This window comes from Scatophagus argus, chromosome 6 (assembly GCF_020382885.2).
Source record: "Scatophagus argus isolate fScaArg1 chromosome 6, fScaArg1.pri, whole genome shotgun sequence".
NCBI classification, from domain to species: domain Eukaryota; kingdom Metazoa; phylum Chordata; class Actinopteri; family Scatophagidae; genus Scatophagus; species Scatophagus argus.
Window position 1 is genome coordinate 16,215,809 of NC_058498.1, and position 27,829 is coordinate 16,243,637.

General features: G+C 43.2%; 1 protein-coding gene across 2 annotated transcripts in view; it reads left to right on the forward strand.

Annotated features, from left to right (window-relative positions):
- ssbp4 (single stranded DNA binding protein 4) overlaps nt 1-27,829 on the forward strand; it is an 82,405-nt gene that overhangs the window by 6,547 nt on the left and 48,029 nt on the right. For both annotated transcript variants that reach the window (XM_046391200.1, XM_046391201.1), the window contains exons 2-4: nt 4,355-4,427; nt 8,180-8,241; nt 16,079-16,163. In XM_046391200.1, the coding sequence (XP_046247156.1) occupies nt 4,355-4,427; nt 8,180-8,241; nt 16,079-16,163 (220 nt within the window). The remainder of the gene's footprint in view (nt 1-4,354; nt 4,428-8,179; nt 8,242-16,078; nt 16,164-27,829) is intronic.

A 27,829-nucleotide genomic window follows, 5' to 3' on the forward strand; every position in this document is an offset into this window, starting at 1 on the left:
AAAAGTCTCCTCCTCAGTGGAGTTACACTTACTGCTTCTGACAGAGTAACAAAAGGTGTCCCCTGAAGCCTGCATTGAATGAGTGTTTTTAAATAATGCATTGCAGCCAGAGCAGGTGCCCATCGCTAGGGCATAGAGCCCCTCAGATCACGCCAGACTCTGCCATGAAAATTTCATTGCCGCAGTGCTCATGGGAATCGCAGTTCGATCCTGTACAGTTCGGACGGTATGTATGGGAGCTGACGGTTGCTGCTGGCTATTTCACACTGCAAAGAGGGCCTCGTTTATATCAACGGACTCCTCACTTTAGCTGGGAACGTCCCCTGAACTGTTCAGGCTGATGGAGCACAAAAATGAATTAAGATGGTTACCTCAGAATTACAGTGAATGATAAGAAACACCAAATGCCAAAATCAGTGGGGAGAAAAGAGCAGACGTGATAGGTCAAGTTGTGTTAAAATGTACTCAGTGGTGTAATCTCCACTCAGGACGGGAGAGATATGTTCTTCTCTCTGTTATACCTACTAAGATGCATCTAAACACTGTCCTCTGACTGTCAGTTAAGATGATTGCCATGCACTCACTGCTGTTAAGGTGTGTGAGCAGGAGCAAGAGATACGTGGATCATAGATGGTCTGGGTTTTGCTCCTTAGGAAAGAGGCTCCCTTTCCTCATGGCAAGAGGTTTTGTGGGTTGTATACGATGGATTCAAGAGAACTGGATATCATCTCAACAATGGTGCCCATTTTATTCCTGTGACAGTTGGTCGCTCGATGCTTACTCTGAAAATGCCTCTGTGGGCTTCCTTATACTTTCATGCCTCCAGCCAGCTGACTTCTTGTTGTCTGTCCATGCACAGGAATAATTGACAATAATTGAATGAGCTCTTCTAGACTTACCAAATTATCATCTGACCCCAAGCATCAAATTCTGCATCCGAATCTCAGTCCCACTCACAGGGCGTCAAACACTGTCTTTTTGGTCCATCCCTCAGTGTGTCATTCAGAAGCAGAAGGTATCCTTGTGTGTCAGCATGAGACATGCCGGCCCTTAATGCACCTCCAATGACCATCTGAGCAGCTGCACAATGCACAACTTAGTTTACAAAGTGAGAAAGTCCCATGAGGGGTGGGTGTCGGGGTTGAGTTGTGAGTCACACGCAGGTTTCACCCGGGAGACCCGAGTTCACGTCCCGTGTGAGCGGAAAACACACATCAGAGATGTTTTCCTTAACCTAACTGCATAGATTATGTGCCTAAACTTAACCAAACTAGTGTTTTATGTTAATCACGAGGCCAAAGGGTCCCTCAGAAGAACTGTAGTCACTAAAACTCCTTTATGTTTTTTAGGTTTTTTGATGAAATCATTTCTATGTTTTATTTGCAGCTACTATTAAAAATGCTACAATCCAACATTAGTCAAAGACATGGTGGAAATGAGCAGTACTCTTTTTTTAGCATGAAGTAATAGGAAACTGTGATTTTAAGCAGGGCTGCTGCAATATTTTCTTACTAAGCAATTTCTTGCTGTTTTTATTTATATGTAATTGCCTTTGTTATGAAAAGCACAACAATGTCATCATAATATATTTGTTAGAGTGATATGAATCTGTATAATAGCAGGACGTAGCACTGACTTTGGATGAAGCACTTCTGACTTCATTGTGTCTTTACCACTTCTGAAGCCGAACCAACAACCTGTTCCATGCTACGTGTAAAGAGAGGCCTCTGAACTAAACAAATCACCTGACGGATTTGTGTTCCTGAACACAACACTGATCAGTTTCTCTCAACGAATCCAGGCCAGTCTGTCTATTTGAGTTCAACATTAAACATTTACAACAAGTAGTTTGTTCCTCCTTGTGTCTTGTGCTTCTCACAGTCCCTTTCTGCACATGCAGTTTGTGAGCGTTCCTCCTCACAGAAACACTGACCACGCCTCCGTCACCACATTCATCCAACAAACACACACGCGCTAATGAAAAACTCTGTCCTGCTATAAATCCTTGTAGTTAAACGGCGTGTTTACGCTACGTATCTGAAATGGGTGTTGATACAGTTGTATCTGATGTAAGAGTGAGAAATAAAAGACACGATAGCATCTTGTGTCTAATGCTAGTTGAAACTGGTTTGGACCAGTTGTAGCAGATAATTTTCTTTTAGCAGATGGTTGTCAAGCCATTGCTGTGAAATTCACTCATATCTAAGATGAAGAGTCTGGTTGTTCAACTCTGGCCCAGCTCATTATTGATTCATTCAGTATCATCCAGCATCAACCCAAACATCATAACTCTGTGTCTGCTCTGGCCTTGACGCATGTGATCAGCATAAAAACAGTCGGCCACCATATGCACAAGCACAGTGGCTTCCCTCCACTCTTTCTTTCAGACCCAGAGACAATTACGTTCAGACGATTGCAGGCAGTGATGTCCATCCAGGCTTCTCTGCATCGTGGCAAAGGTTGTTTTTGTCCTGAAATGGTCGAAGTGAGAGATGTTCATGGTCATTGTGTTGCAGAGAAGACCATCCTTACTGTTTTAAGTTGTCCTTCAGTTGACATTTGAGTCTGGCTAAGCTGCAGTATTCTTGATAGACAATGACATGTGACAAGGGTGAGTCAGCTGAGAGGAAGAGGCCAATGATCTGGTCACACTGTCACACGAAGATGGTTCTGATTCTGAACAGTCTTCTCCGATATTTTAGCTTTTTGCTCGTTCAAAGTAGTAGTTAATGGACTAGTTCAGTATTGAAGCATTACACTTATTTCCTTTCCTGCTGAGCTGAGAGTTTAGAAGATCAACACCACATGTTAAAATGTTAAAAGATACAGCCAGGAGACAGTTAGCTTAGCTTAGCAGACTGGAAACAGGGGGAGACAGCCAGTCTGGCTTTGTCTGAAGATAACAAAATGTGACTACAACATCTACACCTGCAAGCCATTAACACGCTGTTATTTTGTTTGTTTAATTCATATATAACATAAAGCATAAAAACAACATATTGTGCTTTTATGAATGGTGAAGTGTCACACAAACTCGGTGCCTCCTCTGAATTTTTTGATAGAGAAAGTTCAACTGTGTGTTTAATTCTTGGTCACAAGAGAAACCAAATTAGCACGACATGTTTAAAATCATATAGTTGTAAGCCAATTTAATGGAAATGTTAAGCATGGTTAGTTATGGTGTTTTTTGACAAAAAATGCAAATGGGGAACAGTCAGCCTGTTTCTTCTTTCAAATGCACTTTACGTCATCACTGTGTTTGTGTTGCAAATACGCTGCGTTCATTGATTTCAGGAGGAATGTGTCAATAAGAAGATACGCAGTGTATTGTTTAGCACCAGAAGAGTTAAAGCTGGATAAAAGCTTGTTTTTGTTAACAACACTAAATCAAATGACTCCTTGTTATATGGGAGCCACGTTTGTAGAGCCAAACCCGCTGAGAGGCAACACCTGACTTTCAGCCGTTTGTTACTTTCAGCAGCTGTGTGTTGTTGTTTTAGTATATAGTTGACTCCCAGCATTTGTCATTAACACCCTTGTGAATGAACTGTGTTTGGGTTTAATGGACCAAGCCATAGCTGAAATGTGAATATTGGACTTAATACTTGCTAGGATGTTGCTCTGAATGTGATGGTTATGTTACAAGTCATCTGTAACAGCTTCATAAGCCAGTAATATATGAGGTGTGAGTTTGTTTAGGGATCTTTCATCATCATAAGTTAGTAATAGTTATTTAGCCATTTTCCGGCCTTCAGTCTAATGCATACGTCGGCACCACCATGTGTGTGACACCTAAAAATAACAGTAATCCAACAGGCAGGCTGTTGACATCTGAGAGTCCAGCTTCAGCCACGTGTTAGGATATTCTTCATCTCCTCTGTCCATGTTCCTCTCGCTGATTTGTTTTCAGCCTCTATGCCTCGGCAGCAGAGTTCCTAAAACCACAGGGATATGGCTGAGTGCCACCGGGGCTCTTTAGCTCAGAGCTGCATGGCTTTACATCACACATTTAGAACCCCTGCACAGTGTATATGATCTTCATACTGTAAAATCTTGTTTATCCAAATTATCCGCCATGTAAAATGACACAATGATGATTTTCTGCCAATTGTGCACATTTGTTGGACTTATGTTGTTGGGCTACTTGGATTGAAAGATGTTATTTAGGGATGAAGAGAGAACATGGGGGTGTCTTACATTTACATTTTTAAACAGTCTTTTGAATGAGTGTTGTTTTCCAGAGTGAAAATGAGGAGATTTTGAAGAAATGGAGTGTAAAATATGTCAACCTGATCACTGACTTCTCTCTCTCTCTCTCTCTCTCTGTATCTCTGTCTCTGTCTCTGTTTTCCAGGTTAGCTTTATATGTGTATGAGTATTTGCTGCATGTCGGCGCACAGAAATCAGCACAGACCTTCCTGTCAGAGGTAAGACGTTCTTTCAGCTTGACTTCCTGTGCCTAAAGGGTCTGTGTGATTCCCCTTCTATTGTATGACCAGGGATGGAATTCACATTAAAAGTTGTTCTTGGTTCAAGCAGCTGTGGAGCAGTCTCACTGAAAGCTGGGCTCTGGACATGGCAGACTGTGACAGTTCTAATAAATTAATGACACAGGACTTGCCGAATAACCGCTATGTTCTTTTGACTGTTGGTTAATTTGAGACAATGTAAACATGCCATCAGTTAGGCTACTTAATATGATTACCCGCCCTTCATTATTAGCACTAATTTGTAATCATAAACAGTGTCTAATTAGAGCAGTTTGACAGATTGCAAGCGCGTGTTGTTGCTCACTTTCTGTGATGACATTTAAGAAGAGAAGCCGGTCCCTCCTAAGTTTGAGTGTGCCTTTCATACTTGAAACCATTCCAAACACAACCATTTGTCCCAGGTCTGCTCCACTTATTAGTCTCATATTAGGCCCCTGAACTGTTGAAGAGGTAAGGTCTCTAATGTGTTGCATCCTCTTTCTTAATGGACATCCTTCCTGCTAATGGTCCCGTGTCCAGGTCGTCTCCTGTACAACACCTCTCTTGCCCACTGGCTTTATTCAGCTCCACTTAATACGCTCTCCAGCACTGAGAGGCTCTCTGATGGCAAGCAAAGTCAGGTCTATGTTATTCAACTTCATACTGACGCTGTTTATTTGTCATGTCATCTGGTAGGCTCAGTGTATGCTGCACAACCTGATGCGAGCTGCACAGTTTTAACAAGCAGTTCAGCTGATCATCTGTAAGAGTGCAAGCAAACAGGCTTTGATGAAGTAAGAGAGCTGAAGCTGAAATGAGCAATGCCACTGATTTTCTGAAAATCGTGATAATCAAGCTTTACTTGGTATCAAAGGAATTGTTTGACATTTTTGGGAAATTATTCGCTCTCGAGAGTTAGATGAATAGATCTATACCACGCTCGTGTCTTTTGTGGAAAATATGAAATTATGGCTAGCATCTGGTTAGCTTAAGTTTGCATTAGGACCGGAAACAGCTAGCCTGGCTCTGTCCAGAGGTGTCCAAATGCTCACTATAAACCCTGTTTACTCTGTACCAAAACTAAATGTTAAAAGAAGATGTTGTAGTTTTACTGGGATGATGTCCTGGACTATTTCGGACTGTCTGGACTGTAACTTCCTCGAGTTTTATTAGATAAGCAGTGCAGACTCCAAAGACTTCCAACTCTTTCAAGCTCTTTGTTAAGCTAGCATGCTACTGGATGTAGCTTTAATTTACAGTACAGACATGAGAGTGGTATAAATTTTCTCATCTTACTCTTTGCAAGAAGTAAAATGTCAGACTAATATTTAAAGTAGTGTTGACAGAGTCTTTGTGCAGTTTTTTCTCTGACTGCTTTCAACCACAACCATTTATTCTGCGATAAAGTGAGCTGTAACAATCTGCCGCTATCAGTCATATGATAATGCCCTTATTCAAATTGTTCAACACATCTGTTCCAGTGGTACTGAAAAGGTTTTGGATGTTTATAGAAAAATAATTGAGAAAAATACCTCTGAGAAGATACTTGCCCCAAATCACCATGGCTGAAACATGGATGTCTCAATCAGAACCAGTCAGACAGAAATTGGTTTCCTTTGCCTGTAGTGTGCACGCAGGCGGGCAGCAGGGTGTGCAGGGCCGCTGGAGGCCAGCCTAGCTGCCAACGACCACGAGCAGACATCTAAAATATGACACAAAGATGGCTGAGCTGCACAGAGAGATTAAGTGGTCGGGCTGCAGAGAGCCTCGCTTATTTCAGAGCCCTCGTGGTTGAAGATTCACCCACAAGGATTGAGTGTTATTGGTGAGCTGCTGGAAAGGGGTGAAGTTCTGGGTCACAGGCAACCGGAGGCAGACTCACACAGACCCACGCACACTTTACACGGCCTCAAACAGGAATTAAAACAACATCTACACAGACGGGGATTAAAAAAAAAACAACACATACACACAGACACACACAAACTATGTCCACAAGGCATGCACGCTAAGACTGCTAAGTGAATTTGACGCCAGTTGTCTCAAATGTTGCGCCTGCAACAGTGTATTGCTTAATGATTTTGTTTATTTCAGCCACAACATCGTTTGTGTTTAGTTGTCTTATATGGTCAAAGTCAGTGTATTTGGATTAGATTTATAGTAATGGGTACATATCTGAGCAAACACAGCAGCTTGACCTTTTCACCTTTTTTCCCATCATGCATTTCTAGCAGTAGGATTCAAAGCACTGAGGGATTCTCATGAGTATTTGAGGCTTCTAACAGACATGATTTGTTATACTCATCTGCGTCGCTCAGTGTTCAGTTACCATCTTAGTACTTGTTCAGTGCACACAAAAACCACCTTCTTCTTGCTTTGACCTTTTTCTTTACGTCCCTTTAGTTAAATCATGCGAACAGTAGTTCATAACTAAGAAATGAAAGATCAAAAGTTAGTAAGTGGACTGCGCAACTGCTGCAACTTGGTTTCATTTCATTCTTCCCAACACTTTAGTATTACAAATGACAAAAACAGCATCAAAACCTAACATTTGAGGAGCTGAAAATCTTCTCTTTAAATTTTTTTCTTATTTGACATACAACTAAAATCATTATAGCTGCTGATAAACTATCTGTTGATCAGCTAATCAGTTACTTGACTCATTATTGGAACTCTAAATTGAACCATGAGCCAAGTACAAAATTAACGTGTTTGTCGAGTCATCACCTCCAACATGTCATGTTAAGTGCATCCTGTGAACTTCTCTTGGGATGTAACTTTTTGGTGTTTTGTCCTCGCCTGTTTTCTGTCTTCCGAAGGGGTGAAAATGTTGCCTTTGCAGCACCCTATGTACCTCACAGTCTCTTTCATACACATAAATGTACACGCACATAAAAAAAAACACGTAAATATTTCAGTATGTAGTGGACTTCTCCCATCACAGGTGGACTGAAGACACACACACACACACACCTGCTCAGTTCTATCTAATGAGAATGCTATCACCTGGACTCTCCTGCCTCAATTAGCCTCTGTTCCTCTCCAGTGAGGAGTGCGCACACACACACACACACACACACACTCACATTTATAGTATACACACAATTCACTTCTGTCCCCAAGAGGACTTTGCCACTCTGTGCTCTCCTGCACGGTGCAGCACTCAGCTCTTTAGCAGCATTAAATCAACGGGCCCAACCCACATACGGCACATCACATCACTATAAACTGCACTGGGGAAATCTATAGTGTCAAGACTTCAATAGAAGTCTAAATCCATTTTTCTATATATGTATATACAGAAAAAAGATCTTGCTACTGTCATGCAGCACTGACAGACTATTGTAAATCATGTATGTATGTGTGTGCACAGTTGTGTCAGTAGGAGTGTGTGAAGCAGGCAGGCGGATCTGTTATCTCTCGCTGGATCTTATCTCAGTGTCCAGATACAGGCAGGAGCTCTGCTGGTTTGCGAGGGCAGTGGAGAGGGTCGCTGCTTCAAGACAGTCACAGTTTCTTATCCACAGACTCCTCACTGCACTGCACTTCAGCGCACTGCCCATTGGCCTATTTTTCTGTCTGACAATCTGTCTGAACTTGGAAGGACAGTTGAGCAAAATGATTACATTATGCATAAAACATGCTGTCTAATTTTTCATCTCCCTCTTCTGTCTTCTCCTTCCCCTGTTCCCCTTCTCTCTGCCTCTCAGATCCGATGGGAGAAGAACATCACGCTTGGGGAACCTCCGGGATTTTTACACTCATGGTGGTGGTATGTATATGTTGCACCTCTTGCTCTTTCTCTCCCTTGACCACACACACACACACACACACACACACAAACACACACACACACACACACACACACACTGTGTTTCATACTGGAGAAGGAGTCTTGATGGTCTGAGAGAATGTGCAGGGGTGGAGTGGGACAGTAATTGCAGGGAAAGCTAAGTGCATCATCTCACACGTTTAAGTGCAGTACCTCTGGCATTTCTCTGATAGACAAGTGAACTAACTTGTCTTATTCTGTTATTTAACCATACAACTGTTTTTTTAAAAAAAAAAAAAACTCACACAGAAGTATGCACTGTCCAGTCAAAGTGGGAAGCAGAGAGAGTTATTCTGTTGCAGGGTTTCCTCAAAATTGCACTTCAGTTCATGCTGAAATTTTAAACTTTTAAAGGTTTGGGGCATGTAAACGGGACTCCAATTTGAGCCCACCATTTTAAAGCATATATTTGTTAACATTTTGGCACCATTAAAAGCGTGCAAAATTAGCTCTCAGCAGTTCTTGTTTGCAGTGTTCCTATGGTTGTATAGATGACTATCACTGGGTTACTTTGATATTGAAGAAAACTTGAAAATCTCAGGCAAGTTCTGGTCATAAGGAGTGCCTTTTTGAAAAGAGATTTCTAAGTGGATTTATTCATTGTTTGTTTGTGATGAATGGTGTCTTCAGAAAGTGTACGACAATCGTGGTTTTAGCTTTGTGTTGTAGTCTCTGCTGCTGCCGCAAATGCTAACTGTGTTGGTGAGCTGGCCAAACTGTCATAGCCAACTTCCTGTTGTTTTCAGAGCATTTGCATGCACCTGTTCCTTTCACCTCACGCAGTGTCTTTTCCCCACGTCTGTCCTCAGGATTTTGAGTCTTTTTTAACCAGACGCTCAGTTTAACTGAACATTTCTCTGCCGTGGGTTGTTCCTCCTTTCTTTCTGTGTCTTTAAACAAATCAGTGTTTTGTATCTGGCTGGAAGAACAGGGTCAGTGGGCTTAGTGCCTGATGTGTACACTGTTTTTCTCCATGTCTGAATGAGAGGGAATGGCTATGTCCAAATGTAGGATTCCCCCTTTCCAGTTGTGAATACAGGAGCTTGGAAAATCCAACTTTAAGGCAAAGAGGGGAGCAGAGAGGCAGTGAGAGGAAAGCTGGGCAGTTGGAAAGGATGCAGACAAAGAATCAAGCTGGCAAACAGGCAGGGAGGTTGTGAAGCTGAACCCTCAGCAAGGCAGCACGAGAGTCAGAGAGCCAGGATAAGAGGTTTGACAGGGCCTGCTTTGTTTGTCATTCATGCTATCCTGTTCATCCCCAAAGCCCCCCGGCCAGCCCTGTGTAATAAACCCGGACATGCGGCTTGATTCATTCATCCTCTCTGGCCCCACTGTGTGTTGTAATTGTGCAGCTTGTTGGCATGGTTCATAATGGTCCTTAAAGAGCCTGGCTTCTCTCAACCTGACAGCTCTCAACTGGACAGCTACCAGTAATACTGACAGAATGACATACACAAACATACAGTGCAGCTTAAGTTTGCTCTCGCCTCTGCCCGAACCAATAAGAGGGCTCAGGGAGACTGGCCCACTGAGTGTGAGTGTGTGTGTGTGTGTGTGTGTGTATGAGAGAGAGTGGGAATAGAAAGGGAACGTAGGAGCTTAGTTTGTTTTCAGACTGTATTGATATATTTCAACGCAGTGTGGGAGTTGACCTTGTATATGTGTGTGTCTGTGTGTGTGCATGTGAGTATGAGTGTACACACACACACACACACACACACACACACACAGCAGTTGGAGAGTAGGCTGATGATTAGCCAGGCTGAGCAGGGCAGGGCTCTAGTGTAGTATGACCTAGCTGAGGGGCGTCTGTCTGGGCCACGCAGCACGTGGACATTGAGACTCACTGGGGGTGGGGTCCAGAGGTCGGCAGCGGGGGGAGGAGTCCCCTGTCCATCCCTATGCAACGCAGCACCCCCCCCCCCCCCCACCCACCTCTAGCCTCCCCCAAAACAAAAGCTCCAGATGGTAGGAAAGCCACCAAACTCCCTCATCCCTCACCCTTAGCTCCCCCTCCCTCAATCTTTGTGTGGAGGCCTGTCCCTTTGTTTGCGGAAGAGAGACCCCTGAACGGATTAACTCTTTGCATTCCAGCCTCTTTTGTGTTAAACAGCCAAATCTAAGACCCTGACCCCACCGCCGAACCAGCCCCACCCCCGTTGTCCCCTTCTTAGCACCAAACTGGGGTTTTCTTCCCTCCTGTCTCTGTGGCGTGGTTTCTGTAGAACTGTGGTGGTGGTGGGGGGGCTTCAGAATGAGACCGAGGTTGTAAGGGGGGAGGGGAGGAAGAACGAGGCTGGTGGTGGGGGTCACTCATCCACATCTGTTGTTATGGGTGGAAGGATAAAGAAAAGGCTCAGCGAGGGCTGCAGGTGTTGATTGTGTCATTAGCTCCCTCTCTATTGGCTGCCGCTAGTTGTCTCCTCCTTATCCCAAAATCGATTGCTTTAACCAGTTTTCACTGGATGGCTGCTGAATCCTCAATACCCCCCCCCACCCCCCCCCCCCACACACACACACACCCCAACAAACAAAACAGAGACACACGAAAACCTCAGTACAACAACAGTATGTAGCGGGATCCTCTGTGTGATAGCCTCTAGCTGAAATTCTTGTTTGTGAGGGGTAGAGAAAACAGTGAGAGTACAGCCATCCTCAGCTCCTAAATGTCTGGACTTTTCTTTATAAACACAGGTATCAGACAATCCTCACCTCTTTCTCTCCCTCGGTCTCCTCTCCTTATCCCACCTTGCTTAATTTATCCGTCTTTCCTCGCATCATATCAGATTTTAAATCACTGCAGCTTTTAGTGTGAAAAACCGCGCCGGCCTCATTGTTGCAGTTTCATCGCCGGCAGTTACATCTAAGTAAAATCAAATATTAACACTAAGACAGTCAAGTCAGCTAATTTGAAGGGAGATAAACACTGTTTGTGTCTGGTTTCGCTCATTAACAAATTTCAGCAAATTTGTAACGAAACAGCTGATGATGTGCGTGGGAATCATGGAATAATGCGTCAACGGTCTTACTGGGAGTTACATTATACAGACAAAATTATTGGGACTCCTGACCGTTACACCAAATGGAACTTGGGTCACATCGCATTCTAAGTGCATGGACATTGCTGTGGGTTTGTCCCCCCTTCACGCTAGCTCCTGGTCTCCGTTCTGGTTCGCCCCAGGGGGTGTTTGATTGGCTTGAGTTCAGGGCTCTGCGTGGGCCAGTCGGGTTCTTCTGCACCAGACTCATATGGCCATGTTTTTGTGGCCCTTGCTTTGTGCTCTGGAGTGGATGGGGGCCTTCCCTGTGCTGTTGCTGTGGGGTTGTAGGCATCGCATTGTTCAAAATGTCTTGGTATGCTGAAGCATTAAGATTTCCCTTCACTGGAAGTAAGTGGCACAGCCCAACCCCTGCGAAACAGCTCCATACCACACCTAAAGAGATGTGTCCCAGTACTTTTGTCTATATAGTGTACCTGGAGGCTTTCCTGTTCTTCCTGTTTCTCTAACATTGCAACATATTCAAATACAACCCAAGCCTAACAGAATTATGCTCACATAAGAGATTTGATTTTCTTGGAATTCTGAAATATGAATCAATCTCATCTTAGCTTGTAAAAAAATCTTAGTTTTTTTAAGTTTTGTCACACTGTCATTTATAACAGCAAAACTTCTGTTCATAATCTTTTCATTTTTGTGCAATTGTTGCAGTAGAGGCGGAGTAAACCTGAACAGAATTTTTGTACCGAGATGGCAACAGACAGAAGAAGCAGTCGTACTGGCTGCATCTCACCGTGTAGTTTTACATGACCTAGGCTTCGTGGGTTACAGTCAGTGGAGAGACTGGAGAATGCATAACAAAGGCTTCTGCTGAAATTAAGTGCTTTTTGTCCAGTTACACAAGTAGTTTGCAAGAGCACAAGTGTTCGCCACGTCACTTCTTATCCAGAAAGGCTCTCTCTCGAGCCTTCACCACTCACCTGAGTACACCATCCCCCTCTGTGTGTGACTATCTAACAGCACACACACACAACTTATTATTATTGCTGGTTCCTCTCAAGCCATCAGTCTCCTCTCGATGACAGTTGCTGTAATTATTAGCCACAGTCCAAAGGGAGTGTTGTTGATTTACATGGTGCAGTGATGTTGTAGCTTCCTCCTGCTTGCTGAGTGCGTTGCTGCTGCCAGGAGAATAGCTGGTACTTGAGTCGAGGTAATGAAGACAACTGGATGGGTTGTGTTTCTCCACCTCCTCTCTTTGATTGCAGCATTTTGTCCCATTAAGAAGAGCCAGTTCAAATAAAAGGAGGAGACAGCATGGTTGGCTTTTCTATAACTTTTTGTCTTTTTGGAGCCTGTTTCTTTCGCTCATGCTTGGTTTGCCTCCTTGCACCATCTGTTTCGATCTGTGTCTTCATTTCTATGTGTATTTCTCTGTCTCTGTCAGCGACTGGCTGGCTAAGGACACACACAGGATTATCATGTAGACCTGCCACCAGCAGCCTGTGTCTGTCTTTGTTTACTCTTCTTATTATAATGGGAAAGTACATTGTAACCATCGGCTTTGTCAGACCACAGTTAATTGCAAATAATTATCGTGATGGCATTTAATTTTAGTAATTGTCTTCTTCTGGACGGCTGGACGCTAATCCCTTGCTCCTCTGTTCTGGATACAAAGTGTGTTTCTGTGTGTGTGAGTGTGTGTGCTGACAGTGCCAGCTCATAATTTGTATACCCTTGTTTCTTATTTGAATGAATAATAATAATAAAAAAGAGTTTGCATGACCCCTAAACTGTAACTTGAATCTCTCTTGGTGATTCTTCATAGTAAAAGTGGTTAAAGTTTTTTTCCATACAGCACAGTGTGGCTCTACTACCCGTAACAGCATAAGGAGCTTCCCATGATGAGATGATTAGATTGGAATGATTAGATAATTGGATAGAAAATGTACTATTACAAGGGTGTGTAGTGTACAAGATTTCTTGCAGAATGCTGGTGCTAATTAACCGCGTATGTTGACTTTCCAGATAATTTTTAAAGATTAGTGTCTCTGTAAAGGAAGCATCAACAGCTACGACATGGGCTTTCCCTTTTAAATGTGGGTGGGATATTCAGATCAGTGCTCACAATGGTCCCATCCTGACTCTGCCTGGATTCAGTCCCAGTGATACAGGACATGGGAATTGGAAGAGTTTGGTTTTTTTTTTCCAGCTAATTGTAGAACACTGAAGACTGAAAATCTTCTCTTAAGAAAATCTGATTTCATCAGCTCAACATTAGATTACATTTGCTTGCTAATTTAAACACCTTTTACGTGCCTAATGGCTCCTTTCAGCTACTTTTCTTCCAGTTGTAACTCGATACATAAATATCCTATGCCACCTAAAATAATATCAGAATAATGAAAATCTCAGTTTCTACATTTAGTCTCTTCCACCAGCGATCCTGCTTCAGATTATGCAGAGGCAGAATGAGATTTCCCTGCGTGGCTCAGACAGATGCAGGTCAGCTGTTCAAATCGCAATATATTTCAGACTTCACAGGCCGTGAGATGTTAGATCACCTTTCCCCCCTACCCCTGCGCCTGTACCTGGTCGTGTCTTTTCGGTAACAAACTGAAACTTGCGTCCCATTTCATTTCCCTGAGAGCTGATTGGATTTGCGATGGTCGCGCCTTTTTTCACTGCAGCTCGTGTCTGACGGAGCAGCAATCTCTTTAACGCCAAACCGATAGATATGATAATGTACACCGGCTTTATTGTCAAGTGACAGAAGGGCAGCACAACACACACACGCACACACACACACACACCATATGTGTTCACCACCGTCTTTGCACATTCACTCTCTGTTCCGTCAGCGCCCTCCTTGTCTTGAGGGGACTCCAGCGCTCGCCGAGCGCCTCAGGGCACCAACTCTGTCTTTTAATCTTTAAACACTATAATATCACATTTATATTGTAGTTCTTATGCTTTGAGAGGCTGGTATCAAGTGCTGAAAGTTATTTTTTGTTTAGCGTTCTTTTTATTTTTAGGACACTTATTGTTGACTCTTTACGCCCTCAAATCACAAACGAAAGAACATATGGAAAAGTGTAGATCAGTGATCAACAGTGTGCTATAATAACCGTATTTGAGAGATAATAACACCAAACCATGAAAATCAAACATCTTGTTCATTGAAAAGTGACAACATGTGACAGGGTGCTAGTGAGCAATTTCTCTGACAGTTATGGGCTATCAGCTAATATTTTCTGCTCCATTTCGCAGTCTGTCATATCAAGTGTTACGGCTGATTCTAACATCAGCACAAAGAAGGCATCTAACAGTTTATTTGCACCTTTAAATGACAGCAAGAATTTGTTCCCATGACGTAAGCAGTTTCCTTTTTTTTATATGCTGTCTGTGAAATCAATATCTTGAGGAAGGAGAAGTCCTTAATGTGGACCAGCTTAGCAGGTACTTAATTTCACTGCAGTAATTAAGGGTCCATTTGGAGTGGGACCTGGTGGCCCCTGCTGCCCTGAAGCAGAGGGATTGGTCTAATTAACTAATATGAGTATGGTTGATTGGGCAGTAAGTAACATAATCACAGCTGATTGGTCAATAACGTGCAGGTCGCCAGGCTGAGAGGCACATTTGGCGACCTGTTCTCCCTGGATGGACGCTCTCTGGAGCTGAGCTGCCGGCTTCAGGCTGGACTGTGGGACTGTATGATGGCCAAAGTGGCAGCTGCAGTGCAGAGTGTCCCTGTGTTTACATGGCTCCTCAATTGGACTTGGTATTGAATCCTTAAAGTTCTTGAGTTGTTGACCGAAATGCGTTCACAGCCTTGAGGATGGAAAACTGTCAAATAGAGCCAAAAAGTCTCTGTCTCACTGATAAGTTGCGATTAATGTAACGTACGTTTATTAACAAAAAATGCAAAAAAATTCAAATGTTCTAACTTCCCAAATGTGAAATGTGTGATCGTTTTCTTCCGCTATGATAGGAATCTGAACACAGTCGAGTCTTTGACAGTTCAGCTCAGATATTAATAAATTGTGATGGACATTTTTATCAGACATTTAATCAAGAAAATAAGATTTATTGATAATGAAAATAATTGTGAGTTGTAGTGATGTTCAAGTATTGTTCTTCTTTTAGATATTTCTTTCTTTACGTCTTTGCTGTTCTGAACTAAGCAGCACGGTGGTGCAGTGTTTAGCACTGTTGCCTCACAGTAAGAGGGTTCCAGGTTCGAGGCCCTGTGGAGTTTGCATGTTCTCCCTGTGCCTGCGTGGATTTTCTCAAATCCCATAAACATGCACATTAGGTTAACTGGCCACTCTACAGTGTGTGCATGTCTGGTTGTGTGTCTTTGTGTGTCTGTGCCCCCCCCCCCCCCCCCCCCGCGACCCTGACGGATATAGAAAATGGATGGTCAGATGTTCTAAACTATTTAATTCCTGCAAAGTTCTTAAGTTCAGGCACTATTTAACACTGCTGTAACAGAGTGCAGTTACTCCATTAGGTCTGTTTTGTGTTTATATCATAAAAAAATCTTTATTTTAACATTCTACTGAAACCATTATTCAAACATTTCAAACTGCTCTACTTTTCAATTCTCTGAGTAGATTTGTTGTACCTGCATCAATCCACTTTCACTCACAAACTGTACACAAACTTGTGTCTAACTTGGGAACTGCAACCATATCTGCATCAGAAACACACAAACCAGGCGCATAATACAGTTGAAGTGTTTAACTAAGTGTGTCTCTCTTGTCCTGTGTGCACAGTGTATTCTGGGATCTGTACTGCGCTGCCCCGGACCGGAGGGAGACATGTGAACATTCCAGCGAGGCCAAGGCTTTCCATGACTATGTGAGTGAACTTAACCAACCCTTGTATGAGGGGCACAAAACCAAAAACACACACACACACACACACACATGCTTGTGAGCACATTCGAGAGCATGCAGAGTGTCTACCAGAGAGAAGAGACTATTCTGTCACTGATAATGCTGCTGGTTCTTGTTTTGACACGTCTGGTCTGCCCGCTGCAGCCTCTGCTCTGGATGGGACAGAGCCAGACGTCTGAAATAGCATGCTTTTAAAAATGCAGAACCTATGAGCACCACTTGTATATTTTATGGGAAAGCCCTTAGACTTCCTATCTTTCAATATTTGAAGTGTAATGGTGAGTCTTCATGCCATTCTGCCACATTTCACATGATCAGCCTTGATAAGATATGAGTTTTCTAACATCTGCCTAAGCAGTGTAACAGAGTAGCTCATCTTCTGGCTGCACTTCCTCAAATGCCGACCCTTGACCCCTCAGGTCTCAGCGAAACTGTCGGCTTAGGGTGAAAGGTCACAACACTGCCTCGCTATTTACTGGTCCACTCAAGGCTTCAGTAAAGGTCGCAGAGCATAAAGCAGCTGGCTGGTCGCACAAGCACATTAACACACACATTCACAAACAATGCATGAGGCACATAGGACACATTTGGAGCTGGACAGGCTTTGGTAGTTGTGGCTGCAGGCGATGGTCTGGGTGATGAAAGGTCAGGGTCCACGGCCCCCTTGACCCTCTCATCCTCAAGAGTTGGAGCATTCGATCAGTAGCCCATTGAACACACATGCACACATTGTTTTTGAAGAGCTGGTTGATCTGTGAGCGGATCGACTTCTGCTGAAAGTCTTTGTTGGTCTAGCTCTCATTATCACAAATGGCCATTTTGAGGTCACACACAGACTGTCACCTTCTGTCAGCTGGGGTTGTAAGATGGACATGTGAACCTTTCCTTACTGTTAACACTATATGAAATATTTGCACTGTGTTGTCTGAGATGTATTTGACTAAGGATTAGGATGCTACCCAGGTCAGACTGCCACAACTGCTATATTATCATCTAACCTGAGCAGGAGTGGAACCTGAAATGGATTAGAGGTGCTATTCTTACCATGCACTTTTCATTCAGGCTGTTTTAGCCCATAGCCAGTCACCCATTCAGTTGAACTCTCTTGTGAGGTTTGACAGCAAAAGTGTGAGCGCTTGTCAGCCGAACAGATTACATTTGTTGTGCATGTACTACGCATGTGTGTGCGGGGGGTTGATGTGTGTGTCTCTGCACCTGCCTGTCTGCCTGTGTGTGTGTGTGTGTGTGCGTGTGCATGTGTTGGACCACCATAAGATTAATTACATGGTTAATTAAACCTAGTAGTTAATTAAATCTGACAACTGTGTCTAATTAATCTAAATGCAATATAATTTCCTACACCTTTCTCCAGAGGTAGGCCAGCTGGATACCTGCATGTCAGCCCTTTTAACGGCTTTGGTTTGACAGGTCTGGTCAATATATGGCTGAACTTCAAGCTTCAGATTGTGCTGCCAGAAATTGTACATTTTAAAAGTCCGTGTGTCAGTCTCCGGCCACATAAATCAGTCATCTGAGAATCAAGATCAATAATGTCGCTGTATATTGGATCATAGGCGGAATAAACCACAGCTTGTTTTTAACAAATGCACCACTTTGTAGTAGTGCGAGGATTCAGGCAGCGCTGTGTGACCTTCGACCTGGCTCAAGTTCAGGAGGTCAGAGTGTATGAGCTGTCTGACTGAGGGGACTGATTTGTTGGTGACACATTAGGGAAAAAATTCCTAATTTAGGAATTTGTTGTTAGCCGTGAACCCCTCTGTTTTCCATTAATAACTTCCCCTTACGTGGCGGTGAGCTTGGAAAATTCATCTACTCCTCATTGAAGCTTTAAGATGTTTTTACTGAGTAAAATATGATGATTCCCCCAAATTTCAGGCTTGCGTATTTGCTGGGATCATCACCAGCATTTTTAAAAAAATGTTTTTTTTTTGGTCTGTTTTTGATTGTAAATGTTTTAACCCAAAGTCACAGTCCAGAACAATGTGAGTGTGCGTGCACAGAGGGTGTGGCAGAGGCTCTGATGACAGGAAAACGCAAGCACATGTGTGTGCTCACATGTGCTTCTGCAACTGTTACCGTGTGTGTGTGTGTGTGTTGTGTGACAGAGGGAGGGAGGGAGAGCGAGTGTGAATCCCCAGGGTGATGAGGGGTCTGTCTGTCTCTGATTAACTCTGGCTCCTAGGTCCCGGCAGACCGACGGCCTGATCAAGTCTCTATCACGGCCCCTTGCTGATAACGGCTCCCTCATTCCCCCAAGTCCCCCCGGATCACAGAGTGAAAAACAACACAGCTCCCGGGAGTCACACACACTCCGCTGTGTGTGTGTTGTTCAGTAGGAATTGTGAAAGAAGAATGTTTGCAAGATAAATTGGTTTTTATTTATGTATTATTCTTTTTTTCATAAATTATAGTCTTCTCTGGATGTGTAACCGTCAGTTTGCTGTGGATAGCGATGAAAAAAATGTCAGCAATGGGCAGTAAAATTGATATTTAGAATTACAGTTTGCTTATTTGTTTCCTGAAACTGAAATGGTTGCTAGGCAACATTGAGCCAGAGTAGAGTCTTAGTTACAGATTTGGTTTGGCTCAGCTCAGTTTGGCTCAATTTGGCCCGGTTTGAAGGCTCCTCTTACTCAGCTCTGTCCTACTGGCCCCCATTGTGAGCGATGATGTAGGCTTTATGGACTCTCCAGTTTGGGAAAGATAATGGAATATAATGTGCTAATCCTCAGATCTGGGGACTGGTTGACAGCTAATCCAGGGGAATGTGGTGGGATTGGAGCCCTGGCCACACTCCCAGAACTGGAGGCCTCTGACTAGCTGGATCTCTGGTTGGCTTCACCCCTGGATGGTGAATTTGCACTCATCTTCGCTCAACATCGCGCAGAAACACTCTCACATGCAGGAGCGCTTGCGTGCAGATCGCACACCCACACTCATATGCAAATGAGTGTACATGCTCAAAGTATGTGAGATGATATTGTGTCATAAAGAGCTAGAACAGAAGTGAAGGCTCGTACCTCACTAAAGCAATTTAAGTGGTCTGTCTTGTCGTCTTAATTGTTGGAGTTGTGTTGCTGTCCTTCCTCTTCACTTTGCTTTTTAATCATGTTTATTTCCTAAAAGAGATCTGCACATCTTATAGTCCTCTTTTCTGCTGGAACTTGGATGTTCCTCAAACGAACACTTTGTTGAGGAAACGTGTTTGATTATAAGAACATGGCACATCTTTAGTAACTCAATATGAATGATTAAAGGACGGGAGCTTTGTGATGAAGAAAGCATACGTATTGACGAGTGAGCCGGCGTGCTTGTTCACACACACACACACACACACACACACAAATTCTTGCTAACATTAAAGCAGGGAAAAGAATGAGCCTCTGTTTTCTGTGACACACACACGTGCACACACTTGCAGTCTCAGACAAACAGTCTTTCAGGAAGTGATACACTCGGCCTTGTTGTTGCAGACATTTTGCTTCGCCCCAGCCAGAGGTCGCAACCCCGAACATCTGCGATTCATGCCAACCCGGGTTCATTGCCTGCGGAGCGTCACAGATTTAGTGCCACAAGTGCGTCATTCACATCGCTGTGCTTCACTGACTCGGCTCAGCTTTCTGTTTATTGATGGGAACTGTCATCACGGTGGCTGAGATAGACATTTACATATATAAAACGTATTAGTATGAGTCTGATAGATTTGGGAAATGGTTAGTTGAAAAAGCAATGTTTAAGTCACATATTGATTCAGGATATTCAATTTACAATCATGCTAGACAACAAAAGAAGCAAGTCCTCACATTTGAAAAGCTGGCACAAGGAAATATTAAAAAATGAAAATGATGCTGATTAATTTTTATGATTAAATAGCTTTAAGCTCTAAATCAACCAATCTCAAGAAAAATTGTTGAAAATAAAAAGTTAGCTGCAGCCCTGACTGATCTGTTCCCATCATGCAGTGTGCAGACAGCATATAGATGGAGGTGCACTGCTGGCTGTTGCCTGGTGATTCTTTGAGAGGGTTAAACATTTGTTAGGCTGGACCACAGTAACAGGTGGTACAAGGGGAGGAGCTGCACTCTGTAAACAACCGTTGATGGCCAAGCCTTTGTCTGGACTCTCTGTGTGATTTTGTGTGTGTTTTCCATCTCTGCAACTCTCTGTGTCGCCGTACCAGGTGCTCACTTGAATAATTTTAACGCCACGCGTCTGCTGAAACCCTTCCTTCCCTTTCATGGCTGTCTTTGTCTCTTTCCTTTTCGCCAAAGATAGAATTTACTCATCCTGCACCGTTTTTCCCTGCTTCAGTTCCTTTCAGGTCTTTTTCACCAACACTCTCCACACCCCCTTTCTTTCCTTTCCTCCCTGTTCCACGCTCTCTTTCCTATTCCTCCCCCCTCTCTCCTTTTGCCTCCCTCCCTCCAATCCCCCTCCTCCCACCGCCCTCCCCCTCTCTCAGAGGAGATTGATTGGGTAATCTGGCTGGGTGCCAGTAGTGCCCGCTTTCTTGCTCGGGGGAAGGAGAGAAGCGGGGGCGACATGACGACATGCAGGAATAATAATAACATCCATAATATAGGCAGAGTAGGTATGGATGGAGGGATGTAGAAGAGAAAGAGAGAGCGGAGGAAAGGAGTCAGCACTGGCACGGCGATGTCTTCCTTCTACAGATTCTCCTGGCCGTTGTCATTTTAAATATAGCCTACACACAAACGGCATGCCATAACATTGTGTCTCCATTTCTGTCCTTCTCTATCTGTCTTTATATCTTTCTGTCCCCCTCCCTTCCCTCCCTCACCTCCTCCGTTTGCGGCTGTGTCGTCTTTTAATATCAAACAGTGCATGGAGTGCAGGCTGCAGGCAGACTGGCGTTGAGCGAGAGGACGCTGTCTTTGTGTGCCGTTGTTTACCTTTGTTGCCGTCTAAATGAAAAAGGCCAGTTGGCTCCTCTGTCTGTGTATACCTTTCCTCATCCGAGGGAAGCAACAAAGCCTGAAAGTGCTGCCCTCAAGCTGTGTGTGTGTTCGGCTGGAGGTCTGGAAGTGACAGAAGCAGAAGATCAAATATTGTTTATGATTCCCTTCCTTGCAGGTTCATTCTGGGCAAGCTTAAAAATGTGCCGTGGTTTAGCATTTGATCTTGACGCTGAAAGCGTGGGCTCCCGGATCTGTGTTTGACAAGAGACAGACATGAAGACAGACATATGGAGACAACAAACCAGGGGCAGGGACAGAAATACAGGCGACAGAGGGGAGAAGAGGAGGAGAGACACGGGAAGGGAGTTTTGGGTGGGTGGGGTGGGGGGGCGAGAGATGCATCAGCGTGCAGGAAGAAAGAGGTGTCTGAAGACACTGCGGACTCTTTTTGAGGTTTGCATTTTTCATAGTTTATCTGAGTTTTGGTGCTAGCTATGCCTCTTACTTGCCAGAGCAGCGTAAAATGCCAAAGAGCTGCCTGAGCAAAGTTAATGTAGAATCCAAACACTGCAGCGTTTACTTTCACTCCTTCCAATGCAGATTTCCTGCCTAAACCAGTTACCCATTAATGCTTTGGTAGTTGCAACATCATCATCCATAAAATTTAAACGAATGCTTTAAATGAGTACCACATTCTGGAAAAAAGTGGAAAATCCTTGGGGCATTTGTTTATCTCTCCCAGTGAAGCTTTGGTGAACACTGCCATTTCTGTTTCAGTCAGTGTAGTCATTTTCAGGAAATAAATTATGGTTCAATAATTAAAAAAAGCAACATTCATCACTCGTTTGCCACGACTGTGACCAGTTTACTGTGGAGAATTGAACCGAGCAATTTGTCTGGGGGTTGGCAGTTCGAGGGCGACCTTCCATGTCGGAGGTGTTTGTGTCTGTGGCGTCTTGTCTATGGTGTTTTCTTCTGCCAAGCCTGCATTTACACACACACACACACACACACACACATGCCCTTTTGCCATCTTTGAAGTCCCCGACGCTGGTGACTCCCAAAGCACATCCGCTTTCGGTATCCAGTTATGCATTGTGTAAAAAGACCCTGTTCTGCACAAAGTGGCATAAATTACTGCAATTATGACGCTTCTGCTGTGTTTGCTTCTGCTTAGTTGGAAATGTCCTGAAAAGGAAGAACAACCTTGTGAAATGTTCTGACAGTGAAAGGTGTTTGTGTGGATTTTATTGTTTTAGTAAATTTGAAGGAAGGTGTTTCTTCAAACTGATGTGACACTGCTTGCCTCAGTCGACTTTTCCAGCTGTGGAGCTCCTTGTTTTCTCTTCCCAGAGCAAAGCTTGGAGCAGCACTCCATTACTGCCATTCCTCATTATGTCCTAAAACACTGATGATAGTTAGGAGGATTGTCAGGCAGGGCCCAGGGAGTGAAACCTATCTTTAAACATACACTTCTGTTGGATAACCCGGGGAGATGGGAAGCCGTTTCCTCCTTTTACGCCAAGTCCCAAAATTACATCAACTCACGCTGGACCTGCTGTGGTGGACATGATATGAGAAAAGTTGAGAAAAGTCAAACTTGATTGCTTGCTGTTTTACAGGTCCAGGAGCTGATGTTAACTGTCTGTTAAGGGAGTTGGTGTTTTGCAAACTGAGCAGGTGGAGGACATGAAGAACTGGGGGAAAGCAGCTTTCAGATGATGGATTAAACTGGACGTTTCAGATTGAGATATTTAGTCTGAAAGAAAAACACTGCATATATGTATTTCATTCTATTACATTAAATGAAATATGTGCTTAGCAATCCATAAGGATAGAAGATAACCTGCGATATAAAAAGGCCCTATCTAATTATAATTGTCTTTTTTAAGTGACAGGAGCCTTCCTGCATATTACTTGACCGTGGTGTCGAAACACATTAAACGAGATATTTGAAGTTTGTAAAGCATCTGTTTAGGAGCTTATTTGTTGTACGGTTGGCCTAACCTTTCATTCAGCCCTGATTAGCGTCTGCAGGTATTCTCTTCAGGTTGCATACAGCCAAAGCTGCCTTTACCATGAAAGGAGGACAGCCTGTAAGTTGCCTGAGAGGTGAAACTCAGGGCAGGAAATGAAGAAAACGGTAGAAAACGATAGCAACATTTTCTTCAGCACTGATCTGGGCTGTGGTGGCAGGACAGTCAGAGAGAAAAAAGTGAGGGGGATCCCAGTGGAAACTTGTGAGTGGTGCAGCAGCATGGTTTGAGTCTTTACAGATCTCAGAGCTTCCTCACACAGTCTTTCGGGTGATTCGTGCAGTGGTCGTGCCAATTTGATGTTCTGCCGCCGCAACAAAACACTTGACAGTGTATCACAAAGCAGTGATTGTGTTGTTGGTGCTTTTGATTGTTGTTGCCTTTAAACCCACCCAACAGTCAACACAATGGAACACAAACCCTTATATTGATACTAAGGTAACATTTCATTTGTTTCCGCATTCCTACCACTAACAAGGGTTTGATGACATGTTTTGTTTTTTTTTGTTTTTTTTTTTCAGTCACCAAACACTCTTGTCAAACATGAAGCAAACCTTCAGTTAGATTGCAGCCTTCACTTCCCTTCTGTCAATTCTACTGTCAATTTCTGGTCTGCGTGGTTATACTGTGTTCTGCATTGTTCAATGTCATGTTGCACGCTTGTTTACCACCGCAAGCTCAGTGGCCATTTGTTTGTTTATCCAGTTAAAATGCAAATGCAGCAGATTTAAACTGCTGTGAGAAAATAATAATAATTATTTTCTTTCTTTTAACTACATAACTTCACTTGCTCCCTTCAGTCATAGCTGCTTTTCTGCGTCATGCTTGGGAGTTTGATTCATCCTTCTAAACACTGGAACAACTCTTTTTTTTCTCAAAGTCAGTCACTCCTTTTTCTTTTCTTCCTCGCATCTTTGTCCTTCTCACACTCACTTTGTCCTGCCCTTTCTCCTTTGCCTGCGCCTCTCTTTGTGGCTTGTAGCTGGCAAACGTTGCAGCCTGGCACGGTGTGTCCCTGGCACAGCGTGTGTGTGTCTGTATGTGTGTGTCTGCTGTCTGCTGCACAGCTCTGCCAGTCCACCAGTCTCAAGTACCAGCTGGGCACCAGAACTCGCAACCAAAATAAACTGGCCGCACTATCAGTGAGCCCGTAAGCTGAAGCGTTTGTGCAGAAGTGTGCTTGCTTGTGTTTATGGATGCGTGCATATGTGTGTGTGTGTGTGAGTGTGAGGTGCCGATCGGACACCCTGCTTATTAAGTCTCATTGAACCGAGTGTTGAAACAAACACCGTCCTTCCTCAGATGAATGCCTGAGATGTTCGCCTGTCTCAACTTTGCATTACACTGAGGCCCTCCCTGCAAGGATTAAAGACTAAAACAATTACAAAGCCTTATTTGCAATTCAGATTCTCCTAAATGCAGACTTAATCCCCATTTTCCAAAGGCAGCAATACTGAAAGGCAGAATAAATGTGTGAGAGAGATCCAGTTCAAGCCTCTGTCGGGGTTTCTGTTGCTAAAATAACACTTATAAGTTATGAGGAGGGGGGGATAATGAATGTGCTTTGAGCTGGCTGAGTTATATTTGGAGAATGGTTTGTTTCTGTTAAAAGCTTGGCTTTGTAATGACAGGATAAATGCACAGAATCAGCAGGGGAGTCGCTAATTTTCACAGCACTTGTGCAGAGAGAGACGTACTCATGTACTCAGGAATATTTGCATTTTATTTTAATTTGCACACATGTGTATTTACATATTCACCTACGTGTGTGTTAAGGTGCGCAAGTGTCCTGATGGCGGGAGCCACAGTGAGCGTGCTTTACTGCTGCCCAGGGTATATTTACAGACAGTGACTTTAATGCAGTGTAATGATTATTTTTATTCCAGGTACTTGGCCAGCCCGTTCGCTCTGAGTGGAATGACTCCCCGTCGGCCCACTGATTACCTCTGTGGCTGCTGCCACACCTGGCTCCTTCAGCTCTCCTCCCCTCCACCATAACACCTTGAGAACCTTCCCCTTTTATAACTACTCCTTCATCTGTTCACCTCTCTCTCTCTCTCTCTCTCTCTCTCTCTCGGTAAACCTTCATTCAGTAGTGAGCTACACCTTCATTTTTTGGTCTGTTTCTATGCGATGTTACCTTTATCATCTCCTCATCTCTTCCCCTCCTCCATCATTACACCTTTACTCCTCTAAATTTACTGATTTAGTGACTTGATATCAACCTGCTGACTGAGACTACTTCTGCACCTTTAATAGCTATTCTTTTTCTCCTCCTGTTTTAACTTCTTAAGAGCAGAGCGTCTTTTGCAGGTTGCAAAATACAAGGGGCAACACATTGCCCTTTTTTATAGTCAAAAAAAGAGCAAAAGGAGTGGTGCGGTGCATTTTTTAATTGTTGCTAGGCAACCTAACAGTTTAAATTAATGAAAACAACTTACCCAAAATCTCAAGTGGTGTACTAATTTGGCTCCAGGCCTGCTGTTTCTTGCTCACGTTGTGGTAATTGCACTTGGTAAAATCATACAGCTTACAGGTATCCAGTAACAGCCAGCATTAGTTTGTCCTCCACAATTGCTGTTTCCAAGAAACTGTGAAGTTTTTTCGTCCTGTCTTTCTGTTCATTGGATTGTACAATGAGAGAAAAGCATAAATGTCATTGGGCACTGAAGTGAAGTTTTTTCAACTTGAAGCTCCTCCAAAAACTCTTAAGTATGTAAAACACGAATTAGCAGCTTACAGAAGGCTCGCTGGAAAGGACGTCTCTGAGTGCAAAAACAGCACTCTGTCTTATGGGGCTCTAATGCATGAAAACTTACTCTTACCTTTTCAAGTCTGTGAAGTTGTCTGGCGAGGTAAACAGGTGTCGTATTTAATGACAGCATTGTGAACGTCAAGCCGAAATGCACATGAAATAATACTTATAAAAATGAAAAAATACAGATTTAAAAATAATTAAAGCTGGCTAAGTGTGTTTTCCATTTGGTTTTATAGTTCAGACAGTTAAGTATTTGTTTGATACACACCACATGTATCTGAGGTTTTAGTTACCTTGAAATGATGAAGTACCTTTTGGTGAAGGCTTTTTCAGCTACACTTAACACTTTCCTATTAAATGTGTTTTCTTTCTTTCTTTCTCTATCCTGTGCATCATCAGACTTTTGTCTTGGTTACCAACTTTTCTTTCCTTCCATGTCTGAATGTTTTAAGTCAAGTTAAGGGTTAGATTGTTAAATTTAATTTACATTAAGAGTAAAACACCTAGTACTGTTTCCTGCACCTTTCTGAAGCCACTTTGTTATTTCAAAGTTGAAGGAGTAATGTGTTAATCTTTTGATTTTAGATGATAGTTTTTTAGATTTTAAGTAGCAGTTTTTTGGAAACTCTTTTCTGAGCTTTGGAGCAAACATCACTTCAGCCTGAGCTTCATGTTTCAGACTCCTTCAACTTGCACATTTACACTCCTAAACACATCCATGTCTGCTTTTCACAGGCATCCTGAAGAATGCTCAGTGTTTATGGCTTTCGATTGTTAAAAATTGTTAATGTATGTAGATTTGAGGAGAAAATGTCGACTTTCCATGAAGGTAGGCCTTGGGACCCGTAAAAGTCAGCAGCCACCTTTAAACTGTCCATTTTAGCTTGTGCTCACTGTTTTAGATTTGCGTTGCTGAGAACCGGCTAATATGGGTAGTTAAACCGAGTGAGATAAGAATGAGATGGAGTCATGTTCACTGTTTATACTTTTATAGATTATTAATCAGCAGTACAAAGACAATGATCATTTTTAAAAAGAATTGATCTACAACAGATACTGAAGATCTTTTTGCAGTTCCTGTCCACAATGATGTCCATTCTTCTTTGTCACAGCTACTTAGAAAAGACAAATAACCTAAAAAATATAAGTGCTTATATCGGTGTACAAGTGTGTGTGTTTGACAGCGGGTGAGGTATTAGTCAGCCTTAAGGTCAGCGGGGGTCAGGGGCTGCCCCTGCTGCCGTTAAGGGTTTATTCTTTTGAGAGGGCCAGAAAATCCAAAAATCCACATCATGTACTTAGTAACAAGTGAAACGTGTGAACTTCCAACCTCGACCATGCAGCGTGGATGTAAGCCTTCAGATCAGTTATTTATATCTCTCATGATTAAGTTCAGTGGATAAATAGGGCAGCACATCTGTTTCATTATTGACTGAATGTTTGGACTTACTTAAGCTCCAGTGTGAGTTCATGTATGTATGTCTGCAAAAAGAAAGAAAGAAAGAAAAGAAGGAGAAAACCCAGGATCAAGAGATTGACTGCGTGTGCGAACATGCTTGTGTAGTGTACATGTGTTATTGTGTTATGCATCTCGTGTGCCCGTCTGCACCGTCTGATCTGTTTTTACAACATCAGATCTTTTCTGTAAAAAGTGACATTTGGAATAGAGAGATCCACAACGCTGCACTCTGTTGCTCTCTGAAAAGGTCAGCTTTCACTGAAGGAGAGTATGCGACCAGCCAATGCTTTGCTGCTGCCAGAGAGAAGCGAGAGAGTTTCTTCTCAATAGCTTGATGTACATTAGATTTCTGCTTTGTCTTGACTTAGTGTGGACGACCGTTGTGAGTTCCCTCCTCTGTGCTGTGCTGAACAGAGCTGCTCTCTTCTGTGCTGA